This window comes from Castanea sativa, chromosome 2 (genome assembly GCF_040712315.1).
Source record: "Castanea sativa cultivar Marrone di Chiusa Pesio chromosome 2, ASM4071231v1".
Lineage (NCBI taxonomy): Eukaryota > Viridiplantae > Streptophyta > Magnoliopsida > Fagales > Fagaceae > Castanea > Castanea sativa.
The window spans coordinates 22,485,680-22,501,953 of record NC_134014.1 but is presented as its reverse complement, the minus strand read 5'-3'; the positions used below and the strand labels follow the sequence as shown (position 1 = coordinate 22,501,953).

The window sequence follows — 16,274 nt, the reverse complement described above, 5'->3', positions numbered from 1 at the left end:
AAAAAAACAAAAAAAACAAAACAAAACTTGGACATGGACGGGCTATCCAAACGCCCTCTACATATCCTATATTTATAGAGAGAGCAGCATCGACTTAAGTAGGATCCAAAGAAAACTATAGGCTATACACTACACTATAGTAGTCCGTTTAGGAATAAAACTAGTATTACTTTTTTGAACTTTTTTGCTTCTCCTATTGCTTCAGGGTATTCTCTCTTCCTTTTTTTCGGGAATAAAGATCTAGTTTTTGAAACCTAACCTGTACTGTTTTGAAACATTTCGGTGTTTTTTTTTTTTTTTTAACAAGATCGAATTCACCTAATCATGTATACGTATGTGAAATTTCTTCCTGCATACTTAAACTGTAACTCTTATTTCTTATTTCACAAACATTTATATTTGTGAAGTGATCATAGTACCATAGTGTGCCGTTGTTATTTGAGTTTTAATGACAAATGCTTTAGGCTCCGCCAGTTCAAAATAAAAAATTATTAAAAAATAAAAAAATAATAAGATATTTTGACCATTTTTTTTCAAATCTTCGTAAAATTTTTTCAAAAAAAAAAAAAAATTTAAAACAAGATATATATATAGTACCTATTACTAATACAATTACTGTTACTAGTCCTAGAATTACTGAATTTACAAGTCCGTTTAGGAATAGAAGAAGATGGAGGTAGCTCAGTCATGGAGGTTGAAGTTCTCCTTCAGGAATGCAACCATAGTTGTATGTTTCTTGAACGTTCTTGCTGCTCTTCTCTTGCTTCAGGGTTTTCTCTCTTCTTCCTTTTCCAGAAGCAAGATCTCTGCTTCTCAATATAATTCAGGTTTTCCTCTTTTCTCAATTTGATTTTATTCTTCTAGAAATTTCTTTCTCAATAAACTGAGATTTCTTGTGGGTCTCGAATTTTTTTGCATGTTATGTTAAAAAATATATGATTTGTTTTTTTTTTGGTGTTCTGGGTTACTAGATTATGGAAGAGTAATGAGTTCTTTTAGAATTGAACAGAATTGAATTGTTGGTACTTTGATCTTGTGGTTGATCAACTCGGTGGTCCATCTGTTTGGGTTGGGTTTTCTTTCTTCTTCTTCTTCTTCTTCTTCTTTTTTTTTCTAAAGAATTTAATCCGAAATTTAATTGGGTTTTTTTTTTTTCTATAAAATTTTAAAAACTGGCTGTGGTTGACTGTAAGTGAATATAAGTTCTTGAATTGACGCTATTTTGGGAAGGTTAACTGATGTTGGTAACTCTAAGCCTGAAAGCACGGCACACTGGTGCGGTGGTTACTTCCACAGCTATAATGGCCTGTTTGGATGTAAAAAAAAAGGAGGGGAGTAGAGTAGAGGGAAGGGGAGTAATTCAATTATCTTGTTTGAGAGTTTTGTAAGGAAGGAGGGAGAGGAGTTTGAAGGGGTTTGAAGGGGTTTCAATTACCTTCAATCTCTCATTTTTAATTTCCCAAATTGGAGAGATTTGGAGGGAGAGTAGAGTACATAAAATTATTGATAAAGTAAATTACCTAATTTACCCTTATTATATTTATAAAATTACAATGTTAAAAACAAGGGGAAGGGCTAATTACTCCCTTCCCCCTTATTAATTATAAAAACATCCAAATAAGGTGGAGGGTAATCATTCTCCTCTACTCTCCTCCCCTTACTCCCCTCTCCTCTACTCTTCTCCCTCTCTAAACTCCCAAACAGGTCATAAGTTATTGCGGGGCGTGGAGGCAAAGGTCGGGTTCAAGTCTCCAAGAATAAGTTTCACACACATATACACATAGGTTAGGCTAAAGCAGAATTTCTATCTTGTAAAAAAAAAAAGAATAGGGCTGAGTTTGAGAGGAATCACTTTTACAGTCCTCACTACTTTACTAAAGAGCTTATTGTAAAAGAGGATGTCAAACGCATTACATTCATCTTCTATTAGGACTCTTGTTTTCAATTAGGATAGAAAGAGCCTTTTCAACTCTATAATGCTATATTATTTGTGTATGTATATGTATGTGAAACTTTGTAGCTGTTATTTCATAGCCGTAAATTTATTGATCTAATTCTGCCAGCCAACTGATATATATGTATGTGTGTGTGTGTGTATATATATATATTCAATTGCCAATCAGATTTATATTGGTTTTCTTTCCCTCTTGTGGGTTCTTCTTTTCCTAAGTGATAAGTTTACACATGCAACCAGTGGGTTTTGAACCCATGACCCTACCTTCCCGTTTGTGTTTTTCTAAGATTAATGCACGAGGAGAGAGATTAAAATTGAAGTGAAAATTTGTGTAGAATTTTTCAAATAAAATAACAGGTTTAATAGTCCTGTAGCTGTCATTTGTGGCTTCCCAATTATGTTTATAACACATAGTATCAAGTGATTAAAAAAGGCTTCACAATGGCATCTTGTTTCCCTTACGGGGATTAGCTCTTTGTGTTGTTCTTTTAGTTGATTGTTTCTAACTTGTAGTCCAGAAATCTACTAATATACTTTCTTTTTTTTGGGTAAAGCAAGGATTTTTTGCTTTTCTACAGTTTTACTTTTGCCTGACAGATGAAATGTAATGGCTTTTTTCTGAAAATAAAATTTGACTTCTTTTTAGCTTAATGACTATTTTTTTTATGAGATGGTCATACTCAAGATCACTTAGCATAAATTCTTAAAACCATTCTATGTCTATTGTCTTCAAGATTCTCTAGTCTCTTAGGATCATTTACATGTCTCCAAAACTCACGTGGTAGCCCACAATAACATTGGTTCTGCAGACCTTATTAAAAATCATAATTTTTGCTAAACTTAGATTTAGTGACCAGGAAAAACTTCTACAAGATGATTAATTGTAAATCAAACCAGTGGTTAGAACCCACTTCTTAGCATCTTGTGGGTAAGTTTTGGGCTGGTTAGCTCAATATGCTGATGTCAGGTCGTATGTAACATTTTGACCCATTTAAAAATAACTTCACCATTTCTAAGTTCTGACAGTCATATCATTCTTTAGATAAAGCCTCAATGGGGATGAAATTTGCAACTTCTTAGAATCTGAAACTGAATTTCACTTAAAAAATTTCACTATTATTAGACTGTCATACGCTGAAGCATAATATTGCCAAGACTGTCATCCACAGATTAAAATCTTATCTCTCAATTGTTGTTAGTCATAGGATGGTATCATATGATATATGCGGCTAGCTTGAGTGAGAGTAGCAAATTCAGATTCTACATAATCCTAGTTCAAGGTTCAAGATTTGTTGACCAGGGGGAAGCTAGTATTCATTGAAAAGAAAGGTGTCATTAATTAAGGAAATCTGATAATGAGCAGGTCTCATTATATCGATTTAATTGCTAGTTTCATGTATCCTAAGATTGACTTTCAAGCACCTCACTTCCTTTTTTTCTAGTCTATAAGGATGAATTGCGGAGTATAGGATGAGAATCAAAGAGAGATCTCACAAGATGGGACGATCTTCTTTTCTCTTTCATTTCGGTAATTAGGTTCTCATAAATTGCTTTATCAAACTCTTTGAATTGGTATAGCATGGTTACTGAGCATTAATTGCCAAAAAAAGCATAGGTCAAAATGATTTTCGGTCCTTAAACTATGTGTCAATTTCACTTTCCTCTTTAATTGTCTCATAGTTCCACCATAAACAACTATTGCTGATATGGCATATTTTTTCCATACGCATCGATATAATGCTTATGTGACATGTTTGGATATATTCTAGTGAAAAAATCAGAATATGTGAGAAAACGTTAATTTGGTAATTTAAAAAATATTAAAATAAATATAGAACATTGTGGTTCTACATTTGCATGTCACATGCTGGGATGCACGGACGCGGCACCGGAGGTGCCGCACCCGCGTCCGACGCGGCAGGACTCGCCGACGCGCGAGGGACGCCGCTGCTCGCGCGTCGGTGCGGCGTCCGGCCGCGTCGGCCACGTGGCATCTTATTTTTCCCGCCGACTCGCGCCGAATCGCGCGGACGCGGCGCCGACTCGCGCCGATTCGGACCGATTCGGCCAGAATCGGGATGTTTCGGCCGTATCGGTCCGTATCGGCCGGCGACCGAAACGGCCGAAACAGGCCGAGAACAGGCCGAGAATCAGGTTGCAACAGCCGAAATCGGCTCTAAATGAGATCCAAAAACCCTAAATCTATCTTTCCTTAATTTTATTTTGAATATTTGTTGCTACTTTTGTGTTTTCTTTTTGGTTTTGTGTTGTGTTTTGTGTTTCTTGCTTTTTTCTTTCTTTGTTTTGTGAATCAAGGCATAGTAAATTAGTAATATGTTTTTTAAGAATATTTTAATAGTAAAAATATATAGAAAATATAAATAAAAATATTTTTAATAATTTTTTAATTGCCGAGTCCCGCCGCACCCGCACCCACTTTTTTCAAAAATTGCCGAGTCCCGCACCCGTACCTGCACCCGTACCCGCACCCGCACCCGCACCCGTGCTTCATAGGTCACATGTCTCTATATACTGTGTTAGGAACCTGCCCTGGTATCCTGCTGCATCATGTGTGCTGTGTATTCTGCTGCTGCATTATGTGTGCTGCACCTCAATGAAGGTGCTCTGCTGTTGTTCAAGGGAGGTGCTGATTATGTGAGGAGCCCTAGCTGTTCCAACAATGAAGCTATGATCAGCTGCTGCTTGCTAGTCTTGCAAGTTGCAAGTGTAGGATGTGTAATACAGGTGTAGGCTGTGTAATGCAGTGCAGACTGTGCAATGGCAGTGCGGGCAGGCATTTGAGAACATTAACGTTGTTGGTTGATGATGGGGGCACATGTGCAGGCTGTGATTACAAGTTGCAGGCAGTGATTGCAAGTTACAAACTTACAAAAGTAGGTGTTATAACTATGCTGGTGTAACAGAATATTGTTCCATCCTTTGGCTCATACGGAAAATCATTAATATTTTATTTAAACGCTATGGTGGTGGTGGCAGCGGCAACGTGAAAGTGGTAGTGACAGTAGTGGCAAAGTTGGCAGCGGCAACGTGAAAGTGGTAGTGACAGTAGTGGCAAAGTTGGCAGCGGCAAAGGTGATGTGGTGATAGTGGCAGTAGCAAAAGTGGTAATGGAGGTTGATAGTGATATGGTAGCAGTGGAGGTGTTGGTAATGGCAACATCAAAGATAGTGTGGTAGTGGTGGCAGTGGTAGCAATATTGTGGTAGTGGTGCCAATGGTAATGGTGGCAGTGGGGTTGGCAGTGCAAAGGAATGGTGGGGATTAGGGTACATTGGAATGGTAGAAAACGTTTCCGCTTCTAAAAGTAGAAAACGTTTTCTGCTTCTTTTGGCTTTTTTTTTTTCATTGACCACACTAAATATTTTCTCTAGATTCCGTTTTCCAGCGTATTAAACATCAGAATTAATAATCCAAGGATGAAATTAAAATCTAAAACACAGTTTAGGCCCTTTAGGGACTAAAATGGCATTTTTACCCAATTTATATTTGTATAGCCTATAGATATAATTGAAAATCAGCTTCTGGTTCTTGGCCAAACATGAGGATATTAAATTACATGAGACTAGGCCAAGCATGAAGGCATCACATGACATGGGTCTAGAAGTTTGTTGCTCGCTCATGGACTGCTTCCTTAACTTGATTCTGATTTATTTATTATTTTATTTGGGGTCTTTTTTCAGTTTGTATATAGATCAGTTGCTGAGCACTGGGTTTGCTGATAGACTAAGGTATATTGGATTGAATTTCAAATTGCAGCTCAAATCAGGTATATCAAAGAATCTGAAGAAATCCGTCTAGCAATGCAACCTTTGGAACTGATAAAGAGAGTAAGCATGGCCTCTAATTTGAACAAATTTATTTTTATGACTTTGTCCTATAAGTTAAACAAAGGCAAAGAAAAGACTTATATTGGTGGGGACAGACTCTTGCATTCTGAAGATTGAATTAAAACTTATGTTTTCTTTTCATAGTTTTCCCTTTTTTCTTTCCATTATCAAACGGATAACTGGTTCATTTGCATTGGGGTTGAATCTTTTCCCATTTATAGGTGAGGGAAATTGAGCAAGAAGTATATGCACAACCAGAGACAGTCCAACAGAAAGATTCAAAGCAAACTGCTGCAGTTGATCTTTCTAAAAGGTTAAAGGATTTTCGTTCCGTTAATGATGCTGCCAGCTTAAAAGGTGACTCTTTTTCTTCTTCTTCTTCTTCTTTTTTTTTTTTTTTTTTTTTTTTTTTTTTTTTTTTTTTTTTTTTTTTTTTTTTCTGTAGAATCCCAGTCTCTCTAACTTTCAATTGTCGATTAGAATGATTGTAGAGTTTCCAGTATGATTCGAATAGAAGTTCATCTTGTGTTATGGATTCCGCATAATTTCAGTAACGTCTATTCTAATTGTTTAGCCTTAACTGAAAAGAAAAGTTTGTCACATTGCTTCATTAGGTTTATTTTATTGTTTGTAGTCATCTAACTTCTTTCTGTAGTGAGCTGATGTTAAATTGTGGCTTTTTTTAGTCTTGCAATGATAGCTTATGGTTGAATTTGGCATAAGGGTGTTCTTCACTATATCATCAAATTCTTGTATGTGGACTTCTGAGTTTAGACTTTTTGCATCAGTTTCATATCTGCGAGCAGGCATATCTAGGAAGTAGAACATTTTAGGGGAAAGTATATAAAAAAAACCCCATAGTTTCATGTTTTTGATACATCTAAGCCCACTCTTTTAAATGAGACACTTAAGCACTAGACTTTCATAAATGTACCCGAAAAAACTGCAAACAATTCCTCCCCACATCGTTAGTCCACATGTCAGAACAAAAACAAAACCCTACCCCAACAGCATATCAGAATATATATATATATATATATATATATATATATATAGAGAGAGAGAGAGAGAGAGAGAGAGAGAGAGAAGTAATTACTCTTACAAGGACTAACGGTGTGAGGGTGGGAATTGATTGGTTTTTTTATTATTTTTTTTGTATATATGTGAGAGTATGGGGTCTAATGTGTCCCAAGTATAAAACTATGAGGGTTTTTTTTTTTTTTAAATGTATTTTCAATAACATTTTAGTTGTCTCATCTGTCAGAAAAGTTGCTTTGCCAGGTCTGATTTTAACAAGTGTGAAATTAATGTAGTTACATTACTTGTACACACATCTATCAAAGAAAGTCATTTATGAGATCCACCAAATTTGATATTTGCCTTTGGATTTACGCATAACAGCCCCAGTTTGGTAGCTGTCAAACAGGATGCCATTTCCTACAAAGAGTTAAATCCTTGCCATTTCTATGTCTTATTATCTACACTTGTGATATTGAAAAAAAAATGCCTTCTTGTGGTCATCAGCGTCTTCTTGAAATTCAGACATTCATCACCTTTCAAAATAGATGTTGCCTAGTATCCAGCATAATGTTGTCCAACATGCTTCATTCATGAAGCCTGTAACTTATTTCCAATCAATAATACTGAAAGAGAGTGTTTTGCTGTGGTTGAAGGGCAATGGCTTTGTTGTTTAACTCTTCTTAACTAATAGCACTAGTCCAAGTATTGAGGTCTGCACCATATTGTTTCTTTTCACATCAAACTCCATTAGCATTAAGCTTTGTTTACTTGGGGATCTAAAAGCTTTCTCCCTAATATGCCAAGATCCAGAAATCTAATAAACATGTGTCAATCAAAGTTCTTCTCACCAGAAATGTGTTTTACTCTTTCCCTTTATGGTTTTCCTATATTTTTCTTCTTTGGGTGTTACAGAGGAAAAAAATACATATAGCCATCCTCTTACTAATTTATTGTTTATCCATAACTGATCCTAAAAAACTTGGGACCAAGGCTTTGTTGTTGTTGCTACTACTGTTGGGGTGTTACAACATTGTTAATGTGATGGATTGATTTACTAAAATTTGTAATGTTCCTTAGCTCTGGAGGAATGGCGTAAACGGAAGATGGATCGAGCCAGACAGCGGGAACTAGAGAAAAACGGAACAGTCACTTCTCAAGCATGAAGAACTTTTTTATTTTGATTTTGATAATAAACTTGGATGTTTGGATCCTCGTGAACAAATCAATATCACGTGAATCTCTCTTTACATGTATATAGTATATACATATCACTATTTGCGTTAATAAAAATTATAGCGTATACAAATTATATTGAGCTCTATACACTTACATAAGAAAGTTTATCTACGACTTACCTAGCATAATTTTTTTGTCTGCTTGAGTTGCTTTGCTTACTGATGGATAATTTACTGTTGATTTAATTACTTACAGATATTTGTTACCTTCAAATATCATGAAATCATTGCTTTCTTAAAGTGTGTTCATTCTTTGTTTTTTCCTTCCTTTTCTTTTTTTTTTTTTTTCTTCAAGGAGAGCTCATTAAGCTAGTTCATAGAAGACCAGTTAGATCTTCAATTGAGCACTGTTAGAGTTTTCTTTTCTTTTCTGGAAATTTTTTCATATATTTCTAAAAAATGAAACGATGTATAAATTATAAATACATGATGTTCAACCGTACGGTTTTTAGTTAACCTGCATGCACAAACTGCTGTGTTTGCAACACTGACACAATATCAACAAATTTTGGAAGCTTTTGTTTAGCATATCGATTAGATAAACAATGGCATATGGTACTGATGTAATTTAAGTTGTATACACATCAATTTAAAAGGCATTGAATATTTTAAGCTCAATTATAAATAAATAAATTAATTAATTCTGTCTTATTGAGATGATCCGACAGTATGAAAGGAATTCAATATTAATTTACAATTGATCCATAAAAGAGGCCAATCAAGACCAAAATTTCTTAAGGTATGTTTGGAGTGGAGGGTAATGAAGAGAGGAGAGAAGAGAATGTGATCGGAATGTATTGATTCATCCAAACATGGGGTTACTCGTGTTAGCCAAAGCAGACACAGACTTGCACATGGCAAAAAAAGGAGGGTACCTACAGATCAACCTTAGGCCAGACTATGAACTAAAATCCCATTTTTTATGATCCAGATAAGTAATGGCTTTAAACAAAAACATCCTAAAAATTATTTTTTTCAGCATCTTAATCAGCTTGAAAACTAGGTGCTTAACCAACAATCATGCAAAAATATGGAATACCAAATAGAATATATGGAATATCAACATGCACCTTCTTTGAAGGGGGGAGGAGGGATCATGCGATGCACATGAGAGAGAGAGAGAGAGAGAGAGAGAGAGTGTGGTAATAAGATCTAATTTATGGATTAAAATCCTCTAGGATTCCTACCAAATTTTACTATGTAGAGTTGTTAAAAATCTTTTCTTTAATAATATGTAAAAATTATGACACATCAATCCAATGACATAATCTTCAAAATCTCATTCTAATTACACGTTATTGCTCTATTTGGATGCCATGGATTTGGGCTAGGATTTGGATTTGAGGAGCCCAAATCCGAATTCTTTGTTTGGGTAACTTAAAATGAGAAGAATTTGGATTTAGTCCAAATCCATCTGGGATTTTAGGGGTCTAAATCAGTTGATTTCAAATCTTCTCACAAACCTTGGAATTTGGAAATCCTTCACGCACTCTTTTTTATTTTTAATTGGCTCGCCTTTCTTCACCTCTCTCGTCCTCATCACAAGCTCTTCTTCTTTCTCTCTTTCTCGCTACAACACAAGTTTGTCTCTCTCAACTCTTCTCTTCCTCTTTCCTCTTTGACCTCTTTATTTCTCTCTTTCTACTAAATCTGAATCCATAAAGGCTTTTTGTGTTTCTATGGGTTTCATTTGATTTTTTTTGTGGGTTTGTTTGGGTTTCATTTGATTTGTTTGTACATTTTATTTCATAGTATTTTTAATGATTTGTTTTGCATTTGTCTTTATTTTCTATTTCTATTTTCGTTTGTGAATTTGTAATGCAAATTATGTGTTTGATGAAATGCTTCTATGAATTGTTTATGGGTTGTGAAATAATAAGTAATTGATTTGATTAATACGAGAATATATGTAGAGTGCGTTAATTGAACTGAGTTGCATGTTTTTGATACGCTAGTGGGTTGGTAATTCATAGCATGGTCTCTGTGCATGAAAATAGTGAACCGATTTTAAAGATTATTAAAAATGAGGCTTGTATATTGACTTAAAACTACCAAGAAGGCTCCTGTAATTCTCAATTTCTGCCAAATGAAGCACTATTCATGAATTATGATCTTATAGTATATATAACCCTATTACAACCTCATTTTAGATTGAATTTCATGACATTCATTTTATTGTTGCACCTCTTGGAAATGTAATTGGTGGATAGATACCAAATCCAAATCCAAATATTGTCATCCAAACACAACCTAAAGGTTAAACCAAACGAGCATCTTATAACTTCAAGATGAAAGGTGCCAAACTGCCAACCAAGGTATTTCTAAGAGGCGAAGGAAATGACTAACAAATGCTTCACTCAAGATACAAGGAGTTTCTACCTTGCTGGACGTTCTTGATGCAATCAATTTAAACAATATATTTCAGTTAAAAACTTTACAAGATTCAGGCTCTTGTTTGGCCCACCACTCCCATAATCAACTGGTATTAAGTGCAAAAAATGGGATTGACTACAATACAATTTTGAAATCAAACCAAAATATGGCTGAATTTGCCAGTAATTCTTCTCGAAGTTCAGTCCACCATTTGAAAAATCGGAGTGAGATATGTGAGAATCAAATGGATTCAAGGATCTTAACCAGAAAAATAGCATGTATGAACAAGATTTTAAAAAAATAAAAAAAGTGACAGATCAGGTTGTTATGGATGTTATGACTGTTATTATTCACAAAATTCCTATGACCATGAATTTTCTGAAAAGTGGAAGAAGATTTGTTAATTAATTGAAGGACCCTACAATTAATAGACAAGGTAATAATTGTCCTGCAACTCGTTATAAGAAAAAGAGTGATAAATCTGTTGCTTCCCTAATGAGAACATCTCTCAACAAATGCCGAATTCTAAAAGATCAAAATTGCAAAAAGAATCTTCGCCTTCAATCATCTTAGCATCCTTAGTTGCCATAACCATTGCCACCCCCGGAATGATAATTTGATGTAAGCAACTGCCATGGGAGTGGGGAGGCAGAGGGCTTTCAGGGTTATATTAGTAGATTGATGATGTAGCATCTTAGCCCTTTATTATTAAAGAAAGGTTTAAAGAACTCTCTAAGAACACCAACGAATCCTGATCTCTAATATATACCCATAGCATGTCACGAAATTGTTCGCCTGAAAACCTGCTCTAACAAAAATACATATATAATATTTGTCTTAACAGTCAATATATTGGCCAGACTATGCTAACATCATAACATAACATCAATAATATCCAAAGGTATTAGCGAAAGATTCACCCTGGTGCAAAGGATTAGCAAATCTGAAACTGTAATTAAAGGTAGTAAAAGAAGCGATCCAGCTGAAAAGTCTTCACAGCACATTGTAATATCCCTGCACAAAAAAAAAATTATAGAAGTGAGTTTTCTAACCAAGAAATTTTTATTATAGAAACTTTAATATATGAAAATAATAAGAATAACTAATACAACAAGTATAATCTTACCACAAATCAGGTCAATTAAATATACCCAAATCATTCTCATACATTGCATTTCATTTTGGTGGCCGGGCCACAATTGATAATTTTACTGTAATATTTGCAAGAGATAAGTCACATAGTTTGCCAGAGCTTACTTCCACGTTATTAGGTTTATTTATTACGTATAGTTTTTTCAAGGCTTTACGTTTTCTTGCTACAGTTGTATTTTTTACCAACTTATTTGTTAAGCCCAACAAACCAATGAAAATAAGCTCTCTAAAATGAGCACTTAGCAATCCTTATGAAGTCAATTCTTCGACAAGATATTTCCAAAGAATCTAAAATATGTAAGGTCGTCTCCTCCAATGAGTTCCACAAAATACATTTGCATGCCAATGAGCTCTAGCTCAAATGGCATGTCCTCCCCTTAAAGGAATAGGGTAAAGAATATGGTCATGAGTTCAGGACCCACAAAGTGAGTATAGTCACCTATAGAAAATTTGAATTACATATACATACTTATATGTATTCAATTTTAAGTTTGCAACAGATGTTGAAGCTTTGACAATGACATGTGATTATGCACCAGGACACAGATCCAAACAAACAAAAAGAAGAAAGAAAAAACCAAGAGAAACAGAGCTACTAAGGAGAGCGCTGGAATCCCAAAGTCATTCAAGACACAAAAATTGAGCCCCAGCAGAAAACATGATACGAAAGAGCGTCACAAGGCAAACAATTGAGAAATCAATACAACAGTTTTTATTTTTTTGATTATTGAAAAATCATTACACCATAACAAAGAGATCACTGCCACAACTAACAGTTCTGTCTTTCCATTTTCAGTTCCTAGTCTTTTTTAGATAGATCAGAAATTAGTAAATACCTAGTTCATCCAAATTCAGATTTGTTTCTGTCATCCACTACACCGGCATGACGGCGTCCCTAAATAATATCACTTGCATCTTAATCGCTCAAGAGTCCAACACAAAAGCCAGTTCCATTACCACATGCAGGACTTTGTAAACATGACTACAATTGATTGCAGTACAAGATATTCACAAAACCTAAATATTAACATTATCAGGTGGCATTGCCCAATATATTTAATCACCCCTAAGTTTTCCACATAGAATAAGTTATATGTTTCTTAGAACAATTCAATAGTATTTAACGTTGCCACAAGATTGTTTTTCTATAGTTACAACAGGGGAGAAGGGATTGAACCTTAGACGCCTCTATTGGAAACACTAGAAGGTACCAATTGAGCTACAAGACCCTTAGCACCCTTGCCACGTGTTATTTTGACGCACAGCTGTTACACAAGCAGTGTTGGTTCCATAAGATGGTACCATGGTCAAAACACAAGTGAAAGAATAACCTATCATTTTGAGCTATCTGATGCTACTTCTAAGAAATACAACATTAATGTACAAAAGCAAGTTATAAATTCTATGAAGCAGACATGGACGCTGGCACGTTATGGGTATGAAACAATGACACAGAAATTTTTGAACATGGGTATGGACGGGATACGTATATTAATTAATTATTAAATATATTTTTATTTTTATTTTTAAATATTTTTAAGAATTTTTTTTTTCATATAATGTTAAAACATATATCACATTAAGAGCAACAAATGATAATAAAGTGAATTCAAGACTAATATATGATATTTATAAATTAGAATACAAACCAAAGAATAAGATCTAAAAGAGTAAATAAAAGACAACTAAATAAGTGTTTGAGATTAAAACTAAAAAGAAATAAAAGATAAGTGTCCCTCCCATGTTCCGCAAATTTTCAAAAAAAAAAAAAGAACACGGTTGCAAGTGTCCAAGGCGTGTCCCGTATTTGACACGGGTATAACACTTCAAATGAAGTATCCAAGCTTTTTAGATTATAATATATCCAAAAATATACCATATGGAAACAAAACTACATGAAAAACATAATGTACTGTTGAAAAAAACTACAAAATCAAGCAAACCCCCAACTTAAGAAAGGGTTAAAACCATAAAATCTATGTAGCTTCTTCTCGCTCTAGTATCAGTCAACCCTCATAATGAGATTGTTGTACAGGATAACCTCACCCACTGAATCTCTAGCATCACACAAAGGTTCTGGCGAAAGATCTCCACCAACCTATCTTGAACTCTGCTGTCAATCTATGGTAAAATCCTAATGATAAAAAAATAATCAACTAGAAAATTTTAAACCAAGCTGGAAATATTTAGGCATGCAAAAGGGAGGATATGTGCCTGTGTAACTAAGAATTGATGCAAAAATATTTGAATTTTGTTGTAATGGCAGTAGGGCAGAATTGCTGAACATATGCGAGAGAAATGAAAATAGAATTTTGAATCATTATGGACCACATCAGGGGATTGGAGTGTCTAGAAGAGAGAAAAATCAATCTTCTAACAAAATGTTCTTCAAACATTGCCATGATATGTATTGGGCCATCCATTTTATCCAACCAGGAAACAGGAATGGGAGGTTCATGGAATTCTCAAAATTTTAGAGTGTCTCTAGGAGGGATGGTGTGCGTACTGGAAGGTAAGGATGCAAGGGGTGGGCTGAATTCAAAACTTTGTTAAGTATTCAGTTCTACTATGACAAAAAGGTTAGCAAATAAGCAAAGCACACGGGTCCCATATTAGAGGGAAACACAATGGAGAAGGCTTAGAGATGGAGGAACCCAAAATTGTATGTTGGGCGATCATGGTTTCAGTGGAAGAACACTGATGTTAGGACGACCAAGGATATTAGGAGATTAGAGCAGCAGCGCAGAGACCACAGTGTTCCACAACCCAAAGTGAGATTCAGGATGAGACCAACTCATAGGTTTAATGTTTAGGACAAGGGGAAGGAGTCGGGGAGGATATGGAGGTGAGATGTTTGCAATCATTGTGGCTGGAATAACAGTAGGGCCAAACAGATTTTAAATTTCTGATGAGCCTCGTGAGTTATGAGGATCTATTGTTGATTTCATAGCAGATAGAAACTATATATATAAAGAGTACATAGTACATGCTGAAAATAAAGACCACGAATATCGTCACATCAAGAAGTTAGCTAACAAATATCTAAAATGTCTGTGCCTTAACAAATATCTAATGATGCTTATATCTAAGAGGCTATATATTTAAGGAGTATATAGTATATACATGACAATAAATAGTCTTTATATATATTTAACATGTCATCAAGAAGGAACACCAACCGTACCTAGAGGTGCAATTGCCTGCATCAAGACAATGGCAGAGGACATCAAGAAGTTAATTGACAAATATTGAGTCTACGCCAAGCAGCAAGACAAGAAAAATCCATAATTACAAAACTGCGGCAGTGTGATGCTGAAACATAAACAATAATACCACAGTGATTGAGGGGTTCAAGGGATATCCCAGTGGGTTCAACCTCTCTTCTGGTGCCTAGGTACTAGGGTTTGAAGGATACCCCAGTGGATCCAGCACCTTAGTACTCATTAAGGGCCCAACTGGGTAACCTATTACTGTGCACAAAGGATATGAACCCCTAATAAAACACATCTATGCAGTAAAAACTAAACATTTTTACAAAGTGCACATAGTTTAAATACTTTTCAAGGCATTAAGAAACACATATGCTGTAACGAAATAAACTGAAAGCCCAAGGAGAGAGAAGGTTGAAATGCAAATATTTTCTATACCAGCAACAATGCTACAAATACAACATAGTGAACTCATTTTATAACCTGATAAACAGAAACAACACAAATGAAACAAACAACCTCATTAATGGAAGTGTAGATGCTAGGATTTATAAGTTAATATAAATGAAACAAACAAGCTTAATAATAATGCCTACTTTACATGCACTTTAGGTGCTCAAGAAACTTAATACAAGCTTTTTTTTTTTTTTATAGGACCAACTAAGCCAGCATTCATGTATAATCTCAAATTAGTTGAATTCTCTAGAACATTGCCAAACGGTTTGTCTTTTCTTTTCAAAACTTTGGTCAAATTTCTCAAGTACTGATTTTTTCAAATAAATTCACACACATAAACAAGTGAAAATGAAACGAAACACATATAAGGCTTCCTTAATTTAAGGACCATTCTAACAAATAAGTTTAAAGGAAAGAATAATAGCGAACCTAATGTAGTAATCACTGCTGCTGCTGCTGTTGTTGTTGTTGCTGCTGCTGAGGGTTTGGTGGAGGAGGCATATTAGGACGTGGAGGCCCATAAACACCAACAGGCGGAGGTTGCATTCCAGGACGAGGCATCGGCGGCGGCGGTGGACCTCTCATCATCTGACCACCAGGCGGCGGCGGACCCATCGGCCTCTGCGCAAACTGCGGCACGAACTGCTGCGGCAGTGGAGGTCCACCAGGCCTGGCAACAAACTGCTGGCCCTGTTGCATAGGCGGTGGGCCCCGCATCATCGGAGGAGGGGGGCCTCCGGGATACACCTGGGGCCGCATCACAGGCGGAGTCGGGTAATTCACAGGCGGAGCAGAGAGCTGAGGTCTCGACATCATCTGTGGCTGCATCATGTTAGGTGCAGGCCCACCGACTCCGCGGACGGGGCCAGCAAGGCCAGGCTGGGCTTGAATAAGAGGGCCAGTGGGAATGCCTCTACCGGCAGCTCGGCCAATGCCGGGACCAGCCATAGCGGCGGCGTTGGCAGCTTTGGCTCGGGACTCTTCGGGAGGAGGTGGGCCTTCGACGGTCATGGAGATGACTTCTTCGC

At 35.9% G+C, this 16,274-nt stretch overlaps 2 protein-coding genes across 2 annotated transcripts in view; one reads left to right on the top strand and one right to left on the bottom strand.

Moving 5' to 3' along the window:
- The first annotated feature begins 614 nt into the window (after nt 1–614).
- On the top strand, nt 615–8,136 carry LOC142624269 (uncharacterized). The gene is made up of 4 exons (XM_075797794.1): nt 615–827; nt 5,731–5,801; nt 6,023–6,158; nt 7,899–8,136. The coding sequence occupies exons 1-4, from the start codon at nt 671–673 to the stop codon at nt 7,982–7,984; spliced, it is 450 nt and encodes a 149-aa protein (XP_075653909.1). The 5' UTR covers nt 615–670; the 3' UTR covers nt 7,985–8,136.
- Nucleotides 8,137–11,162: 3,026 nt separating this feature from the next.
- The window catches only part of LOC142624268 (uncharacterized), a 5,457-nt gene continuing 345 nt past the window's right edge, over nt 11,163–16,274 (bottom strand). The window contains exons 1-2 of the mRNA XM_075797793.1: nt 15,676–16,274; nt 11,163–11,443 (exon numbers count right to left, since the gene is read on the bottom strand). The exon at nt 15,676–16,274 is cut by the window's right edge and continues 345 nt beyond it. Of these exons, the coding sequence (XP_075653908.1) occupies nt 15,688–16,274 (587 nt within the window). The 3' untranslated portion in view covers nt 11,163–11,443; nt 15,676–15,687. The remainder of the gene's footprint in view (nt 11,444–15,675) is intronic.